At 31.6% G+C, this 20,856-nt stretch overlaps 1 protein-coding gene across 1 annotated transcript in view; it reads right to left on the reverse strand.

Moving 5' to 3' along the window:
- Positions 1–20,856, reverse strand: part of LOC114324821 (ATP-binding cassette subfamily C member 4) — a 258,504-nt gene that overhangs the window by 163,816 nt on the left and 73,832 nt on the right. The window contains exon 4 of the mRNA XM_050648247.1: positions 4,986–5,184. Within this exon, the coding sequence (XP_050504204.1) occupies positions 4,986–5,184 (199 nt within the window). The remainder of the gene's footprint in view (positions 1–4,985; positions 5,185–20,856) is intronic.

Consider the following 20,856-nt stretch of genomic DNA (forward strand, 5'->3'; position numbering starts at 1 on the left):
ACAAAGAAAATTAGTAATAAATTTTACAAAAAAACAACACACAATTACAAAATACAATATTTTGTGAAGACAATTAAACACTACTTTTGTATGTAAATAATGTAACAATGTAACAAATAAAGAACGAAACATAATTTATCAGTAATACATTTTGCAAAAAAACATGTTTGAAAAGATTAGAAGCTACTTTTAATAAAATATTTTTAATATTTAATTACATAAGGTGTTCAAAATGATCTCCTAACACATTTATGTACGCCTAAAAACGATCATTGAATGAGCTGCTTACTCTACGGAGCATTTGTAAATTAACACATCGAAATACACTTTGTATTCTATTTTTCATCTCATCCCTTGTTGTTGGAGGTATTTTATAAACTTCATTATTAACGTAACCCCAAAAAAATCAGTCCAGTTTATTAAATTCTGGTGATTTGGGTGGCCACGCTACTGATCCATTGAAAAAGGAAAATATCTCGAAAACTAATAAATTTAGACATAGGGAATGTTATCTAAAAATTAAAGTACGGTAATGGTACTTTTCAATGGTGATATAAAATACAGGGTGTTCCATTTAAAATTACTGAGAAAATAATATACTTGCGTTTTGACTCATCCTGTATTTGATATAAAGAAAATTAGCAATATCGACCATTCTTAAAAATTTTGACAATACGTTAAAAAATATGGCATTAATAATGCTTATTTTTATTTATACAGGGAGTTGAACTTGTTACGATTTTCATATAAAATTGGTTATAACTTTGTAAATACCCTGTATAACATAACAAACCTTTATATTTTTGTGATGAAGAAGTTAACAGGATTTCGAATATAAAATAAAATATAGGGTGTTCCATTTAAAAAAACATAAGTTTGGTCTGCCACTGTGTTATCGAACACCCTGTAACATTCTAACTAATTTTGTAATGTGAAGCTCAAAGGTGGCTAAAATTTTTGTTATTAACTTTTATTGCTATCTATAAGCTATTGAGCTGTACCCTACTAATCAATCACCTTGTATTATATAAGATTATTCTATAATATCACGTTTGACAGACTTGAGTATTTATGCACGAGTACGATAGATAGTCATCGCGGCATTTAAAATTATGGTAATGAATTAAATTTTAAACTTCATATGGGAAAGTACATCATGTGACACCTCATTTAAAAGCTTTTGAGATAGTGATTACAAAAATGTATAGGTAATGCTTGTGCAAAATCTCTGTCCAATGCTTTTTAAATGCATTCATTTTTTATAATCCTGAGAAAACTAATAAGTATTTTTAAAAAATTTAAACACAAAATGCAATATTACATTATTACCGAGGGACGAAAGTCCCAGAAAACTTCTATAATGTTTATTTTAATAAGTTACAAGGCTGAAAAAGAAGAGAAAATTGAGTATGATTTTTAATTTCAAATACCTACCTATATCATTCACAAGAAACTTTTTGTTTATTCTAATGGACTTTCGTCCCTCGGTAATAATGTAATATGTATTTTATTCTGCGTTTAAATTTTCCAAAAATTCTCGTATTAGCTTTCTCAGGATTCGAAAAAAATGAATGTGTTTAAAAAGCATTTGACCAAAATTTTGCGTATGTAGGTATTATACATTTTTGTAATCAGTATTTCAAACGCTTTTAAATGAGGTGTCACATGATGTACTTTCCCATTACGAAATAGCATTAAAACTATTTCGACATGAATTTGAAAAAGTAAAGTAGTTATTTTGATTTTTTGAAAATTACATTCGTTTAATTCATTATTACATTTCCGAAACTACTGTAAGTTGTTAACTTATAAAGTCTCATTTTGTGGGTTTTTTAAACTTTAATGATAATTCACTACATATTATATTTATTTTTCTTTCATCAACTTTATGTATTATGTATATGGTGTCCCAACCCAAAAGTAGCGGAACCGTTGAATATTTCGCGAAATGAATATCGAATCGAAAAAATGAAAAATATGTGTTCAATAATTTTTAAAATCTATCAAATGATACGAAACACGACCCCCCACTCGACCCCCTGAAAGTGGGATGGGGTTAACTTTAAAATATTAAATGGAGATCCTTAGTTTTAATTGCAGATTTGGATTCCTTACGTAAAAGTAAGCAACTTTTATTCGAGACATTTTTCGAATTCTGGATAGATGACGCTATAATCGGAAAACCATTAATCGTGATACCATAGGTAATTTATAGAAATAGTTTAATATCTCTAAAAACACTCTCAAATGAAAAATCAAAAAACACAAGTTTAATATTTTTCAAAATCCTATCGAATACCACCAAACACGACAGGATGTCATTCGGTAGGTTTTTGAAAAATATTAAACACGTGATGTTTAGTTTTTCATCTGGAAGTGTATTGCTCGAGAAAGACTATTTCTATATTATTCTATTTCTATATTCTATAGATTATAGCGCCATCCATCCAGAATTTGAAGAAATGTCTCGAATAAAAGTTGCTTACTTTTACGTAAGAAGTTCAAATCTGCAATAAAAACTGGGAGTTTCAATTTACGATTTTTAATTGAGCCCCTACCCCACCTCCAGGGGGTGGAGTAAGGGGTCGTATTTGGTGTCATTCGATAGATTTTTAAAAATTACTGAAAAGGTATTTTTCAGTTCTTCGATCCGATGTTCATTTCGCGAAATATTCGACCGTTCCGCTATTTTTTGACACCCTGTATATACATATAGTTTAGCTCTCCAGGGCTCCAGGCCTAGAAGGCCCATGGCTTGGTTTACTATTCTTTTCCATTCTTTCCTCCTTGCTGCTTTATTTTTCCTATTTGTAATTTTAAGTTCTTCTGTCTCTTTATCTCTTTAACATCTATGTCTTTAACACATAAAAAATATGAAAAAAAAATTTTAAGAAACGCTTTTCTTTAGTTACGAGTGGGCAAAATTAAAAGTATTATAAAAAAATCAACTAAAACCAAAAAATAAAAAAAATTTAAAAAATCTAACACATTCGTTAAAGAAAAGCGTGGGGCGAAAACCGTTTATTCGATGAAGACGCGCCATGCTTTTCTTTGACGAATGTGTTAGATTTTTTCAATTTTTTTTATTTTTTAGTTTTTAGTTGATTTTTTTATAACACTTTTATTTTTGGTCACTCGTAACTAAAGAAAAGCGTTTCTTAAAAATTTTTTTTTCATATTTTTTTATTCAATTTTTTATTCATTATCAATATTATGTTATTACAAATTAAGTACTTAGATAAAATGAAATGATTTCATTTTTGTATGAAAAATTAAAAAAATTTAAATATACTTTTGTATTATCTACATGTTTACGCCTACATGATTATTTTTATTATAATTATTATTATCCAGATTTAGCCATACTGTTTACACTCCCTGAAGAGGAAAATTTGGTGTGACTTTTTCCGTGTTATCGGGACCTAGGTGACGTGGTATGCTGGCTGGAGTATCTCCCAACAATTTTCATACACATCTGGCAGTCGAGAGTAATATGTACAGCTTTCTGCATGGGCTTATAAAGATATTCATTTAGAGACTCAGCTTTTTTCTGTTTTCGCGGAGGTTCTTCGGAATGACTCCAGTAGTAGACATAATAATCGGTATTGTTAGGGTATTTTGCATTCTCCATTGTCTTCGTATTCTTAAAGCCAAATTATTATTATTATTATTATTGTTATTACAGTAAAACCTGTCAGTAAGGGCCACTAAAAATGAAAGAACCATTGGCCGATACAGAAAGGTGGCCGGTATTTCCAGTTTTTGTAGTCTACGTATAATTGGTTTGGCGAATTTTTAAACTGGCCGTTAGTACAGGTGGCCGATTTTGGCAGGTGGCCGGTAACACAGGTTTTACTGTATATAGAAATTTAGCCAATCGGTCCCCCTCTTCATGATGCTGGATCCGCCGCTGCTTCGGTCAAAGTGATACGCATTTTAACCTATAGTACACAGTACCATTGATTAAAAAACCCAATGTGTGTGTTTATAATCAATGACAGTACGTAAACCTTTCAGCTGGACATAGGGGATATACATTGAGATAATTGTGGCAACTGCGCTAACCTGTGTTAGTTGAAGTTTCTGTTCGAGTACGAGTTTCTGGTGCAATAGAGTTGTTAGAACAAATAGAATGAGTGAGCTTCGAAGCAAGGCTGTCCATAAATAAATCAAAAACAAAAATTAAGATTAATGAGTTAATAATTTACTTTAATTTTTAAGATATTTTTTATTTAAAAACTAATTTCAAAATTAAGCAGACACAGTTTTCCCATTCCGTTAGGCCAACAATTTTTAGCTACTATATTGTCATGTTTTGACATTTATTTGTGTCAGCCTAAATGAATTGTCAATTTGGAGGTAATGCTAAAAACCATATTGTCATCGAGAGAGCGCAGTTGCCACAATTATCTCAATGTATATTCCTTATGTCCAGTTGGACGATTTACGTACTGTATAAATTACTAATATCTCGCCGTAGTGATGACGGTCGCGAATTTAATATTTTTCCCCATCCAAAAAGTGAACAACGCCCCTAAAGAAGTTTTCACTTCAAAAAGTTATTTCGCCGAGGTGATCACGATCGCCAATTCAATAATTTTTCTCTTTCCAAAAAGGTCACAACGTTCCTAATGAAATTTTCTAGTTATCTAAAAAAAATTTGTTCGAAATGAAAAAATTATTTTTGTGAATTTGTTTAAAAAAATTGTTTAAAAAATGTTCCGACCACGGGACCACGTGGATTTGTTATAAGGACCTCTTTTTGAGTAAGTTTGTGCAAAAAAATCGAATCGGAATAATTTCGCTAACGGGGGCGACGGTACAACCCCATCTAGTTCCATCAAAACATCAGCAGTTTACCCGTCTTTATCACCATTATTTTGTACTCTGCCTCTGCAGCCGAGTATTAGAGCTTATTAAAACCGAGTATTAGAGCGTGTTATTAACAGCTTTTTAATAAATTAAAATATTTGAATTCCACTTACTTTTCTATAAATTAACGAACACACTGCTATACGCACTCGCATTCCTACCCTTTGGGTATCTAAAGTACAACTATGCGTTATGATAACATTAAGAAAGGCCATTCCGATTACACCAGTTGCCAGCCACCAACCAATGTAAGCTTCTTGATTACTGTCAAAATAGTTTATGAATTCGGCTAATACTATCGGCTGAAGCATTCTACAAAATAAACAGAAATAAAACAAAATAAATAAAAACTATACTAAAAAATATATATTATACATTTTATTAATAAAAAAGCATAACAAAATTACAAAAATGAAAAAAAATATAGTATAGCACATTCTTTCACGGTTTTTGCCGTAAATTTTAAAGAACCGCATGGATTGACATGAAATTTGGCATACGCATAGCTAACATGTCAAAGAAAAAAAGGGATATGGTGCCGATGTGTACTTTTGCCCTGGGGGTGATTTTCACCTCATCTCTGGGGTGAAAAAATATATGTCCAAGATAAGTCCCGAAATAGATAAACTGACTAATTTTAAGCAACTTTTGTTCTATAGAGTTTTTTCACCAAGTCAACACTGTTCGAGTTATTTGCAAGTGAATATGTTCATTTTTCAACAAAACAACCACGTTTTTAGACGGTTTTTCGCAAATAACTCAAAACGTAAGCATCTTGTCGAAAAAAATATTCATAGCAAAACTATAGCCTATAAAAAAGTAAAAAAAAACAAAACGGTGTATACATTAGGTCTCTATACCTAGCAAAAGCAGAGTTATAGCTAATGAAAAATAGGTTCATATTCGAAAAACTCCAAATAGAATAATTCAATGTAAAATATCCAAATAATGAAGCATTCTTGGGGAAAACACATTAAACTTTTTTAAAGTGTTAAAGTGTAAAAAAAGCTTTACTTCTGTTTTTATAAAAAAAATTTCTAGCATCCAATGTAAGCAAGTTACGCTCCAAATAAAGTTGGTCCCTTTTGTTTTGGAAAAAAAAAGTCACGAAGATCACCCCCCAATTAGCAACTTAAATAAAATTAATCGTTACCGCTTCCCAAGTAACTTTACTTATGTTGTGTTTATATGATCAGTAAGTTTCATCGATTCAAAGTGCTTATTTAAAAAAAAATTGGTTTCAAAGTAAAATTTTTAAATATTTTAATTTTTTAAAAAATGTTTTTTTCAAAATAACTTAAGAATTGTTAGAGATACCAAAAATCTTAAACAATAAAAAAAAGTCGTCTTGACTTTTCTGAATATTTGGTATTTATTTGTTTTTCTGTAAGACAAAAATTGGTTAAGATTCGGTGTTTCTAAATTTGCATACACTCGTGATAAGTGACTCGTTCAAGCCCTTTTAATTACAGCTCTTTCAAAAATAAGGACTTTGAACCGATGGAACTTACAGATCATATATGAACAATACATACGCGAGTAAAAAACTTGTGAAGTGGTAACAATTAAATTCATTTGAAATGCTAATTAGGGGGTGATTTGCCCGATTTCTTACCAAAAAAAAGGGACCAACTTTATTTTGAGCGTAACTTGTTTAATTTTGATGCTAAAAATTTTTATTAAAAAACAAAAATAAGCATTCTTTAAACACTTTAAAAAAGTTAAAATGAGTTTTCCCCAAAAAAGTGCTTCGTTTTTTGGTTATGGCAAGTTAAAATATTCGATTTTAATTTGACGAATATGAACCTATTTTTTAGTAGCTATAACTCTCCTTCTACTAAGTATAGTAACCTAATATATTATATACACCATGTTTTTCACTTTTTTACGTGTTATATTTGTGATAAGATTTTTTTTCGATTAAATACTTACTTTTTGAGTTATTTGCGAAAAACCGTCTGAAAACGTAGTTATTTTGTAAAAAAATTAACATATTCACTCGCAAATAACTCAAAAAAATATTAACTTGGTGAAAAAACCTTATAGAACAAAAGTTGCTTCGAATTAGTCATTTTATCCATTTCCGGACTTATTTCGAATATATATTTTTCACCCCCACAAGGGGGTGAAACTTACCCCTAGGGCAAAAGCACACATCGGCAAAATATCACTTTTTTTCTTTGACTTGTTAGCTACGTGTATGTCAATTTCATGTCAACCCAAGCGGTTCTTTAAAATTTAGAGGTTTTGCAATATTTTACCTTCAAAGAATGTACTAATAATAGGAAATAGACCTGGAGCCTGCGTACCAAAAAAAAATAGTATTAATAACAAGCTGAAACTTTGTTAATAGCATTACGGTGTCTAGTCGGACAAACTTTGATGTATGGGAACACTGGAACAGGGGAAGTTTTAATTGTGGAACGTGTCATCCTGACAAGTTTATGGTTGTGAAAACTAGCAGGTTGTTTTTAAATTTATTCAATAGGAAACTTTATACCACAGCGTTTATATAACACATGAAAAAATGTTTGTCCGAAAATATGTTGGGCATTTTATTAAGTCCGACACGTAGAACATATCAAATGATAGGAATTATATTGGTGGTAAATAGCAGTTTGATTTTTGCACGAGAGTTTAATTAAAGGGTAACAAATCAATTGAAAGTTCTGTCCGGCAAAATACATGGGACATTTTCGTAGTCTGACGTTCGAAACCTGTAACCTGTTCCACAATTAAAACTTCCTCTGTTTCAATGTTCCCGTACATCAAAGTTTGTCCGACTAGACACCGTTAGGCTCTTTTCACATCAGCACGACACTCCTGTATACGATGTCGTTCACGACAACGGCAGAAAGGCTCATTTCACACCAACAAGACATTATTCGACAATCGTGTGATCTCAGTCCGTGAAGTGTCATTTGACAAGATATTGTTGTCGTAGTAAGAAGTAATATGGATCGCAGTGACTTGCTACTTTGGATAGTGCTGTATAGAAGACTAAAAACAAGACGGAGAAGAAATAGGTTGCATTAGGTACATCCAATCAATTTTATGTACTTTTTGGTGATTTAAATCAAGATCCAGAAAAGTTTTTTGGCTATTTAAAAAAAAATGTTATTCTGACATATCCAGACTAAAAGGTTATTAACATTTCAATGTCGATATCCCCCATTCAAATTCAATACACTTGTGTACGCTGAACTAATAAAATAGTTCATGTGAACAGCTCCACTACCTCACCTTGCCTACCATCTATGTGTTATTTCACATTATAAGAATTTTGAACGTGCGATAGTTTTGACGCACCTATCCTTTTCACACAATAAGAATAGAGTCGCACGAAAATATTTTGCTGTGTTGTTTGATATATTATTTTTATTTGCACTTTGTGGCTGAGGTAGGTATATGATACGATGTCGGATATGTATCATTACAAAAGGGTATTTTTTGTCCATATTTTTGTCCTAATGTACTGTAATGCGTATTTAATTCATTTGCAATTTCTATTTTGTCAGTTATTATTTCTTATGTTTTTAATTAAAAGCCTTAATTTGTTTTTATAATCGTTGTTCTACTAAGTTATTGTGAGATCTTGGATTAGCTCATCTAATTAGCTCATACAATATATGTAATAAACTATTCTAAATGGGAAATAAGCCACAAATGAACTAAAAAAATGATTTTATTACCGTTTCGACATCCGATTTGGGCGTCGAAACGTTAACAAAATTATTTTTTTAGTTAAATTGTGGCTTATTTCCCATTTAGAATAGTTTATTATAAAAATTACACAAGGAACCAGGTTCAGAACAACATTACAATCTATGTTTTTCATGTACAGAATTTAAAAGACCCTCTGTCATCCATTCATTTTTAAATGTTGTTCCCCTCATTTTAAATGTTTTTTTTTAGATAATTTCACACAAGACGTGACCGCCGCCCTACTCCAATCTTCACCGAGTTGTTTACCCTATAAAACTAAATGTAATTTCGTAGAATAAAAGGTATATTTTATATGGAACGAAATAAAATTATAGCGCTGTGTTTACTTTATCGTCGAAGAAAGAGAAATAAGAGGAACCGAATTCATTGGTCCATCCTATTAACACAAAAAGATACGATTTATATATTTTTATATTCACACATATTGATGGAACACCCTCTATACTCAACGTTAATTGTAACTATGTAAAATAAAGTTTTTTTTTTTATTTAGCCAATGCCTCGACCACTAATGGTCATTGGCATGGTAGGTACGGTAAATTTTTACAGTTAGGTACCTAGTGTCATGTGTGCGTTGAGTAAGTGTCTTGCTACTTTGCAAAGTCGACGTCATTGTCTTTGCAAAGAGACGCTAATTGTATCCGAACGTCTGCGGCCCCTCCGGTGAGTACCGACCCCGCAAGGACAGAAACTATCTTCATTTATTAATTTATAATAAACGAAAAATTTCTGACCCTGATAAAATAAAGTTTATTATAATACACTTAGCAGTTTTAATTACTGTTGTTATCAGTAACATATAATTAATTTTGCTGTACTTATAAAATGTGTTTTTTTCTTTATCACCTAATTCGTCAAATTAATTAATTCAAATTAATTCGTGCACTGTTAAGTGCACGGCATACACCATTCCAAGTATTTCTCGTCAAGTTTCCATCTTTATATATTTCTATTGTGTTGGCCCAAAGAACAGGTGCTTCAATTAATGTTATTAATATTTCACTATCAATCTGAGACATCATAATATAAAATATATATGCACTTACTTCAAACAGCCACAAAGTGTAAATGAAAATAATGTACCAAACAGCCAAAGAAATTAGAAAGGATGCATTAAGTCCCCTATGCTACTGGGTGCGTAAAGACGGCACGGCTGCCGTCTCGTGTTGTAGCAAGGGACGACATAAACACGGCGACTTCACCGAACGTTCCAACCATCGTCTAGTGAGAAAGGCTCCATATGATTACATGCGCCACCATTGGAATGTCGTCGTGCGTTCTAACCCTCGCACGTTTAAATTCTTATAATGTGAAACAGCACTATCCGATGTCGTTCGAACGACACGACAGCCGGATGAATGCCGTGGGAAGTGTCGTCTTCCCTACGCGATCTCACGACTGTCGTGTGTCGTGTAGACGACACACGACATCGGTCGTACTAGTGTGAATAGCTCCGTATACTCTTCGCCCCTGCTGTCGTTCAACGACATCGTATATAAGACTAACTATTTTCTATGGGAAATAAGCCACAATTTTACTAAAAAAATGAATTTATTAACGTTTCGAAGGGGGTTTCGTTGTCAAAATACAAAATACTTCTAAAATAAACAAAAATGTTGTTGCTAAGTAAAAAAATTCTTCTAATAATTTATTTAATCTGACTCATATTGGCAATTCAGACGTATATCATACATTTTAAAGTAGAAGACTTTAAAATGATATCGCCAATATTTATGAGTTGCGTTCCTGGGACGACTTTACTAAAAGATAGTTCATTCGATTACATGAAATCAATCCCAACTCAAGAATATCCGTCGCAAAAAAAAATCATAGCATGTGATCTGTCTTTAAAAAGACAACCAAATGCAACGGTGACAGTAAAATTCTCGCGTTAGAGATTTCATAGTAAATCACGAGGGAAAATCAGGAAAACCTCGCGATAGTATCCCGACTTTGTAAGTATTTGGTCTTACATTTAATTTACCTTCAAAAAAACAAAATCAAATTCTGACTTTAATATGTTTAAATTATAAATAATATTAATAATACATAGATATACAATAAGTAATACTAAAATATAAAATTTGTACTAACTCGATATGTTATTGACTTACTAATCGTGGTATTTTCTTTCTATTGACTTCCTCTTTCAGTATGGGTAACCACATCCTACTGCATTCTACCGAGGAATTTGCGACACAATTGGTTTCATTTAGCATAATTAGCGCCGCTTCTTTGATTTTTCTCTTTTTACTATCTGATTCTTTCAGGACTAAACTTGAATCTCTCCAATGAACTCTATGTTCATTATCCCATGCGTGTTGACATATTTGAGATCTATCAAATTCTCTATTTTTAATATAAGACTGATGTTCACTTATTCTGAACATAGAGTTCAGTGGAGAGATTCAAGTATAGTCCTGAAAGAATCAGATAGTAAAAAGAGAAAAATCAAAGAAGCGGCTCTAATTATGCTAAATGAAACCAATTGTGTCGCAAATTCCTCGGTAGAATGCAGTAGGATGTGGTTACCCATACTGAAAGAGGAAGTCAATAGAAAGAAAATACCACGATTAGTAAGTCAATAACATATCGAGTTAGTACAAATTTTATATTTTAGTATTACTTAGTGCATATCTATGTATTATTAATATTATTTATAATTTAAACATATTAAAGTCAGAATTTGATATTAGTTTTTTGAAGGTAAATTAAATGTAAGACCAAATACTTACGATGTCGGGATAGTATCGCGAGGTTTTTCCTGGTTTTCCCTCGTGATTTACTACGAAATCTCTAACGCGAGAATTTTACTGTCATCGTTGCATTTGGTTGTCTTTTTAAAGACAGATCACATGCTATGATTTTTTTTTGCAACGGATATTCTTGAGTTGGGATTGATTTCATGTAATCGAATGAACTATCTTTTAGTAAAGTCGTCCCAGGAACGCAACTCATAAATATTGGCGATATCATTTTAAAGTCTTCTACTTTAAAATGTATGATATACGTCTGAATTGCCAATATAAATGAGTCAGATTAAATAAATTATTAAAAGAATTTTTTTACTTAGCAACAACATTTTTGTTTATTTTAGAAGTATTTTATATTTTGACAACGGAACCCGCTTTGGGCTTCGAAACGTTAATAAATTCATTTTTTAGTAAAATTGTGGCTTATTTCCCATAGAAAATAGTTAATTATAAAAATGCCACAAGGAGATAGCTTCAGAACAGTATATAAGACTATCGTGTTGATGTGAAAAGAGCCTTGAGCTATTAACAAATTTTCAGCTTGCTATTAATAATCTTTTTTTTTGGTACGCGGGATCCAGGCCTAAAATAGAAAGTGCAACTGGCAACTTTACTAAACACAAGACTCTATAAAAGTTTAATTTAAGTAAACATATATTCAAATAAATGACAAAACAAATAAAATTTACTTATACGCTGTGAGCTTCGCTGGTGTCGCTCCTAGCGGTTAATAATTCAACTTTTACTGGTAATTTTTAAATTTATTATTTAATTGTTATCGCTTAATATTTACAACGCAAAAAAGTAATTAAATTGTAATCGATTTTTTTAAGATTTTTCTAATCATTTTGACGTTCTATTGATAAAATATCAATTTCTTACTTCGGATACTTTGACGATAATCGTGTAGATGGCGCTAAGATTATAATAGATTATTTATAATTAGATATTACGGAACATTAAAAAAACTTAAATTCAGTATTTAAAAAGTAAGTATATTTAAGGTAAAAATATATACCACAGCTTTGACCAACTAATATTGTTTATAATTAATGTTTTTAATTTTAATTTTAAATTAATCACTTTGACATTTATGTCAAATTTCCGGTAAACGTTTACAAACTTGTCACTACTGGCGTTCGCGAATTTGTAAATATCCCCTCTACGTACGAGCTCACAGCGTATACGCTCTGAGCTTCGCTGGTGTCGCTCCTGGCGGATTACTAATTCAACTTTCACCGGTAATTTTTAAATTTATTATTTAATTGTTATCGCTTAATATTTACAACGCAAAAAAGTAATTAAATTGTAATCGATTTTTTTAAGATTTTGCTAATCATTTTGACGTTCTATTGATAAAATATGAATTTCTTACTTCGGATACTTTCACAATTATCGTGTAGATGGCGCAGATTAATTTATAATTACATATTACGGAACATTAAAAAAACTTAAATTCAGCATTTAAAACGTAAGTATATTTAAGGTAAAAATATATACCACAGCTTTGACCAACTAATATTTTTTATAATTAATGTTTTTAATTTTAATTTTAAATTAATAACTTTGACATTTATGTCAAATTTCCGGTAAACGTTTACAGACTTTGCCACTACTGGCGCTCGCGAATTTGTAAATATCCCCTCTACGTACGAGCTCACAGCGTATATCTATACAATACGTAAAATAACAAGACAAATCCTCGTAAATAAAATCATATAACTTCAAGAATACTATTTGAAAATTTCAGATTGATCGGAGCAAAAATAATTATCGGAAATACAGCACGTTGAACATCTCTATCTTCGACTCATTTTGCAGCAGCTTCACGCCAGCCCGCTTGAGTGTAGTGAAAAAAGTGTATATGTTACCGGCCAAACCCGATTTCAGGACAAACTAGTTTGGCCTAGGCCAAACTAGTTTGTCCTAAGCGCGTTAGGATAAACTAGTATGGCCTAGGCCAAACTAGTAGGTCTTATCGCGCGTAAGCCAAACTAGTTTATCCGCATATAAATACACACACTTCAGGTCAAACTAGTTTATCCTGATATAATAAAGACTCTCACTTCAGGATAAACTAGTACGGCCTAGTCTAAACCAATTTAGCCGAGTCGAAAGTAATTTAGCGAACATGTAAGGACTTTTACATGCGGGGAATTCCCAAATCACGTCCCGAGAGGGATGGCAAAAAAATTATACATCGATATATTGTATCATACGATACATTGAATGAAATATATTGATACATCTATAAATCAATATATTCTTGTATAATTAAATAATATAAAAAATAATAAATAAAAGGATGGGGTTTTCTCCAAAAATTAAAAGAAAAGATACACTTACGAATAAAATCGAGTACGAATTAATATTGTTTTCACCAATTTTGAAAAAATGTGGAAACGTTGAATTATCCACGTCCGTCTGTCCGTCCGTCCGTCGGTCTGTCTGTCTGTCCGTGAACTCAACTCCTCCGTCATTATACCAGGTATAATGACAAATGAGGTGTCAAATGAAAGCTTATAATCCAAGGATGGTACTAAAGGTGAGACATTTGACCTAGGCTGTCTGTCCGTCCGACCGCGAATATAACTCAATATTATTGTTTGTTTGTTACAAATAATAATTATAATTTTAATAAAAATGATTATTTTTCCAAGAACAAAGTATTTTATTCAATTTATTATTTATATTAAGCCGTACTAGTTCGCTGAATTACTTTCTTTTTCTTGCCTTTTTCCCATTATGAGTTTGCCGTTTTCGTCTTCCATAGCACTCTATTTTCTCAGTCGCCATCTCTGAGGTCTTTATTTATCATATCATTTCCTATGTGAGTTTTCCATCTCACAGCAGGTCTTCCTCTCCGTCTTCCTCCCCGCGGGTCCCGGTCCAGTAATCTTTTCGGCCACCTGTGCTCCGGCATTCTTTCTACATGCCCATACCATTTCAGGGCTCTACTTTTGCTACCACAACTTTGTTGTAATTGAGCATTCTACTTCTATTCTGTTACATATTTCCTCTGTACTTATTCTATCCTACCTAGTAATTTATAGACACCTTCCAATAAACTCCAATTCAATTGTTCGTATTTTATTTCGTATTATTGTTGTCACTGGCCATTCTTCCGCTCTTGTAAGGTAATATTCAGCACTATGCCCTGAAAAATCCCTTTTTGTTTTCTTTGGTTAGAGTGTTCTTTCGTGGCCTGTTTTCCCCGTACTATTTTCATTTCTATATCTTTCGTACTAGTGCCATCTCGGTTTATCATTTACCCTAAATACTTAAAAGTCTTACAACTCTTAATAAGTAGTGTCTTCTAAACTTACGTTTAAATCAGCAATCAATCTGTAATCAATTATGTACTTTCGACTAGATTAAATTGGTTTAGACTAGGCTAAACTAGTTTATCCTGATATAAAAACATACACTTCAGGATAAACTAGTTTGGCCTGAAGTGTGCGTCTTTATATTAGGATAAACTAGTTTGGCCTGAAGTCTGTGTATTTATGTCAGGATAAACTAGTTTGGCCTACGCACGATAGGACAAACTAGTTTGGCCTAGTCCATACTAGTTTATCCTAACGCGCTTAGGACAAACTAGTTTGGACTAGGCCAAACTAGTTTGTCCTGAAATCGGGTTTGGCCGGTAACCTATACACAGCTATTCAGCTTCTCTTTTGTAAATTACTCCGCGATTAAAAAACGTATTCCGGTGTGCATCACTTTACGATTTGACAGACAAAATAGAAATTGAAAATAAAAGTTGTCAAAATTTTAAACGCGTTTAAAATGCATCGTTCAGAGACTCTGGGCCATGTAGCCACTTCCATCGGAAACTTCCTGTTTACTGCAAATTGTGCAACAACGATTTCTTCGAGTTCTAAGGAATATTTTGTTATTCTGGAACAATAGTACATTTCCTATTAGAGGATATAAATACCTATTACTCTGGGCTAATTAGCAAAATACAAGGAAAAGTTATTTACCAGCAATTTTATTGCTGGAATCGAATCTTAGGATTGTATATATTAATAATATAGGTATGCAAAGTCCGCAGATAGTGTGCTACTTTTTTATAAACAAAATGACGCCCTCAAATCGTGTTTTTTTCAATTTTTGCTCTACAACTCCAAAGATTTCAACTTTACACCAAAAACACCCTAATAAAAATTCACGTGTTTTTCCCGATTTACTTCGACGAAAATTTTCGCCGGAAAATGCGGGTTTTTCTAACAAAATCTTTATAGCCCAGTAAATGAACGGGAAATACGGCGATACCGTGTAATTTTCAGGGGCAACTCCGAATTGCATGAAAATTTGGATTTAGGTTCTACTTACCCTCCACTTCAAAGTTGAAATTGTGCCGTTGGTTGCTTTTACTTGGGGGGTGACAGTCACCCCTTCTCGAGGGTGAAAAAACATACGTTCAAGTAAGACCAGAAATGGATAAATTAACAAATTTTATAGAAAATGTTTATTTTTCGACAAAAAAAACTACGTTTTCAGACGGTTTTTCGCAAATAACTCAAAAAGTAAATATTTGATCGAAAAAATGTTCTTAGCAAAAGTGTAGCCTATAAAAAATCGAAAAAAATGGTGTATAAGTAAAGCCTATCAATCAAGTAAAAACAAAGTTGTAGCTCATGAAAAATACGTTCCTATTCGTCTAATTCCAAATCCAATATTTCAATGTGAAATCACCAAAAAATTAAGCAGTTTTCGGGAAAAACTCATTTAAACTTTTTTAAAGTGTTTACAAAAAGCTTTATTTTAATTGTTTATAAAAGTTTCTAGCATTAAAAATAGGCGAGTTACGCTCAAAGTAAAGTTGGCCCTCTTTTTTTTGGTAAAAAATCACACCGTGTTTAGCTCCTCAAATGAAATTTATTAGCTACCACGTTACAAACAATTTACTTACTTATCTATTTTTTATATGATCTGTCAGTCTCACCGGTTTAAAGTGCTAATTTTTAAAGGGTTATGGTTGAAAATCTTGAATGGGTCACTAATCACGAGTGTATGCAAATTTTGAACAGCCATATCTTAACTAATTTTTGTCCTACGGAAAAACAAAATGAAACTAGCATATCTATAATAGCGAAACCTACATTTTTTAGTCTTTAAGATTTTTCTTATCACTAATACTTTTTAAGTTATTTTCAGAAAAAGAAATTTTTCAAAAATTTTTGGAAAATTTTTCTTTAATATAAAACCCAATTTTTTTAAAAATAAGCACTTCAAACCAATCAAGCTTACTGAATATATAAACAATACACATGCAGTTAAAATAAATAAAAGTGGGAATGAATTATTTTATTTAGGGTGCTAAATAGAGGGAGGTTTTAACGATTTTTTTATCAAAAAAATGGGCCAACTTTTTTTTCAGTGTAACTCGTTTAATGTTGATGCTAAAACCTTTTCTAAAAACAAATATAAAGCTTTTATTAGATACTTTAAAAATATTAACAGGCTTTTCCCGAAAAGTGCTTAATTTTTCGGTGATTTCGCGTAGAATGATTAGATTTGGAATTAGACGAATAAGAACGTATTTTTCAGGATCTACAACTTTGGATTTACTCAATTTATAAACTTTACTGATACACCATTTTTTTTTCGTTTTTTTATAAGCTACACTTTTGCTAAGAACATTTTTTTTAATAAAATATTTACTTTTTGAGATATTTGCGAAAAACCGTTTAAAAACGTAGTTTTTTATTTCCAGTCTTATCTTGAACGTATGTTTTTTCACCCCCGAGAAGGGGTAACTATCACCCCCCAAGTAAAAGCAACCAACGGCACAATTTCAACTTTGAAGTGGAGGGTAAGTAGAACCTAAATCCAAATTTTCATGCAATTCGGAGTTGCCCCTGAAAATTACACTCCAAAACGGTCATTTATTGGGCTATTAATTTTAAACTTAAATCTTAGATAAGTAATTGTTTATTAATAATTAAATAACTTGGTCATATAAAAGCTCCTTTCGTAGAGATTATAATTCCAGAAGCCGATGGAAATTGAATGAACAGTTTAGCAACAATTGAATTGGTAATTAAAAATTTACGGTTGCTATAATAACCACAATAATTATGATACATAAGAATAACTATGATTTTTGTATAAAAAGACACTGTACCTATCTAATGTACTTTACAGAATTGAAATTGGACTATTTAAGCGGCCTCAGGAATATTTTAAAATTATAAACAAATTATCTCGGGAAATATTAAATTAAATTAAATCGTGAAAACGATATTGGAAAAAAAGCGGCAGGACACTTCTTCTAAAAGAAAAAACGTTTAATTGTAATGAGTGGTTCCTGAGATACAACAGCTCAAAGTTGACCGGCATTTACGGAAAAGATATAAACAATAGGACCATAATTTTCGAACCATCACCTTTTTATTTTTATCCTCTTTCTCCACACCAAATTTTATATCTTTAAAATACTCATAACATATATTATTATAATACAAACTATCGATATTACGAGTGAAAATTGCCAAAAATAGCAAAATTCCAATCAAAACTTAGGTTTAAGAAAATGTAATCTCAAAGTTCAAAATCGATATACGTTAAAAAAACGCTGGACGGAAGGGCCGCCCGAGAACTTTATCGTATCGATCTATTATCGTTATCGTACTAGATACTGGCATTCTATAAAAATAACAAAGTTACTCGTTATTTTGATATTTTAGAAACACCTTGTATACTTGAAAATATTTTATGTTACGCATCATTAATTCCCGCATTTGAGAAAATGTTCGGGGACACACTATAGATTATTGCATAAATCAATAGAATATTAGTCATACTTTCATTTCAAATTAGTCCATTTTTCTGAGAAATTAATAGTTTACAATATTTGCATTTTACTGCATGGATTGTAATGAAATTTTGAGAGTAGCCCAAAGCCCAATCTCCTTATTCAAAGTCTATCCTATATACTATGGCGCTTTTATCATGGGGGCGGTTCTCACCAATTCTCGGGGATAGAACATTTTTATTTTCGAATTGCACGGAGAAAAAGGAAGAATTTTAATAAAATTTAAAAATGCGCTCTATAATTTGATCTTATTTTTTTCACCCGTCCCACTTTTTGAAAGTAGAAATAACACTATATTAAGAGGTATTGCAAAAGAAAAACAATGCATTTAAATTCTGGTGAATGAGGGGTTAAATGTATGTACTTCTCATTTTTCCTTAAAGTACATTAGTCATACATTTTTTTGCACCATATCTCGCTTAGTTTGAATGTAACCGACATTTAACGGTGCTCGTTTTAAAGGCCTTTTCAAACACTACAAAAGCATGAGCACTTTGACCATGCACCAAAAAACAAACTCTTTTTACCTACCATATCTCTTTTTGTATTATAAATAGAAAATTTACGAAGGAACGAATCTCTTTGTTATTTATAATTAAAAAAAATATATATAGTGTTTTTAGTTTGATGCATAGTTTTTAAGGTATTCACAAAAAACCGTCCGAAAATGTCATTTTTACATGAAAATGGCCAATTTTCAACTACGCATAACTCAAAAAGTATGAGTTCTCAAAAAAAAGTATAGATCAGTTTTTGCTTAAAAATAGGTTCTCTAGCCACTTCCATGTTTATTTTGACCAATAAATTTTCCACCCCCTTGAAGGGGTGGGAATTGCCCCAAGATAAAAGCGCCATAGTATATAGGGTAGATTTTGTTTCTTGAGCTATTCCCTACTTACTGTGAAAATATCAAGTACATCGATGTAGTAGGATGGAATTCGGAGCCAAATACCCTCATTGACTGCCCTATAATAATGCTTTGCTATGATCGCGTGAGAGGGGACACACACAAGATTCTAGCAAAATTTCAATTTTCTGTAACTTTTCGAGTTTTTGAGTTACAGCAACGAGTTTTATGTCATTGGAAAAATAATTTTACATTCTTTCAAAATATGTAGAAATATACAGGGCGTATGTAAAAAATTAAGATTTTTTTTTCATTTTTCATATATGTCTGCCAAATTTCAAATTTTAGTTTCTATTACAGAGGTAGTTACGGGCACTCGAATATTTTTTTATAAAAAATTCATAACTCCCCTCCTATGAGGAGTTAAGAAATCTGACCAATGTTATTCAATTTACTGATAGGATATCAAAAATATATCAAAAAATAAACAAATTCCTTGGAGTCATTTTTGAGAAAATTTAGTTCAAATTTATGTCAAATTTTGACCCCTTAAATATAGGCAACCCATAACTTTTTCTGAAAAACGATAATATTCTTGTTATAGCCCCATCTTTAGGCTATATAAATATTTTTTCAAATTAAATTTATCTTAAACAAGTTTTTAGATTGGTAGGGAAATGTATCGGGTGGGCGGTCGGCCATGCTGGCCGCCATTTTGGATTTGGAAATGTCAAATTCCGTATTTCTATTTACCTATCGATGAGCTAACTTTAAGTTAAATTTCATTCGTTTCGGTCAAAATTTGCAAAAATGGGCCCCAAATAACCCCCCTATTTCGGCCCCCCTTTGAGAGGTTTTTTTCAAAAGCTTAGTTTCTCGACAAAATTCTCTTAAACTTACTCATACCGAATTTCATCGAAATCGGTCCAGTAGTTTTTGCTGGGTGGTGGCGACATACGTACGTACATACGTACGTACATACTTCCGACATGTTTTTTTTATTTGCTTTTTAGACTCAGGGGGACTCAAAACGTCGAAACAAAGTGAAATCTGAAAAAAATTTTTTTGCACGATCCTATAACTTTATCTATTATACTCATACTGCGTATGTAGTACGATAAAGTAAAAATGCATTCTCTCAGCTTCCCATGGAGCAATTTTCTTCATTCTTTTTTTGTTCCCAATTAACTCGAGTAGAGCCATCTAACTAACGCATTAATAAATGTTAAACTTGCTTTTGTTTTGTTATAATAGATTAATTAGTTTATAAGAAAAGAAAACTACATATTTTTCCAGTTGTAGACTTTTTTTAGATAAACTTACTACAAGTGTACCTTTTAACGTTAAAAATACGAATTCTCATTTGAAAGCTGTATAATTATTTAAACAATCTTTATTTAAACAAATTAAAAAATTTTGTTAGAATAAGTAAATTAATTTATTATAACAAAACACAAGCAACTTTGACATTTAATGATGCGTTAGTTACTCGTAAATGCTACTCGAGTTACTTGGGAACAAAAAAAGAATGAAGAAAATTGCTCCATGGAAAGCCGAGAAAATGCATTTGTTTAACATATACCGATTTTGAACTTTGAGATTACATTTTCTCCAACCTAATTTTTGATTGGAATTTTGCTATTTTTGGCAATTTTCACTCGTAATATCGATAGTTCTTATTATAATAATATGTATACGTTATGAATATTTTAAAGATATGAAAATTGGTGTGGAGAAAGAAGACCAAAATAAAAAGGTGATGGTTCGAAAATTATGATCCTATTGTTAATATCTTTGCCGTAAATGCCGGTTAACTTTGACCGGTTGTATCTCAG

This window comes from Diabrotica virgifera, chromosome 4 (assembly GCF_917563875.1).
Source record: "Diabrotica virgifera virgifera chromosome 4, PGI_DIABVI_V3a".
Lineage (NCBI taxonomy): Eukaryota > Metazoa > Arthropoda > Insecta > Coleoptera > Chrysomelidae > Diabrotica > Diabrotica virgifera.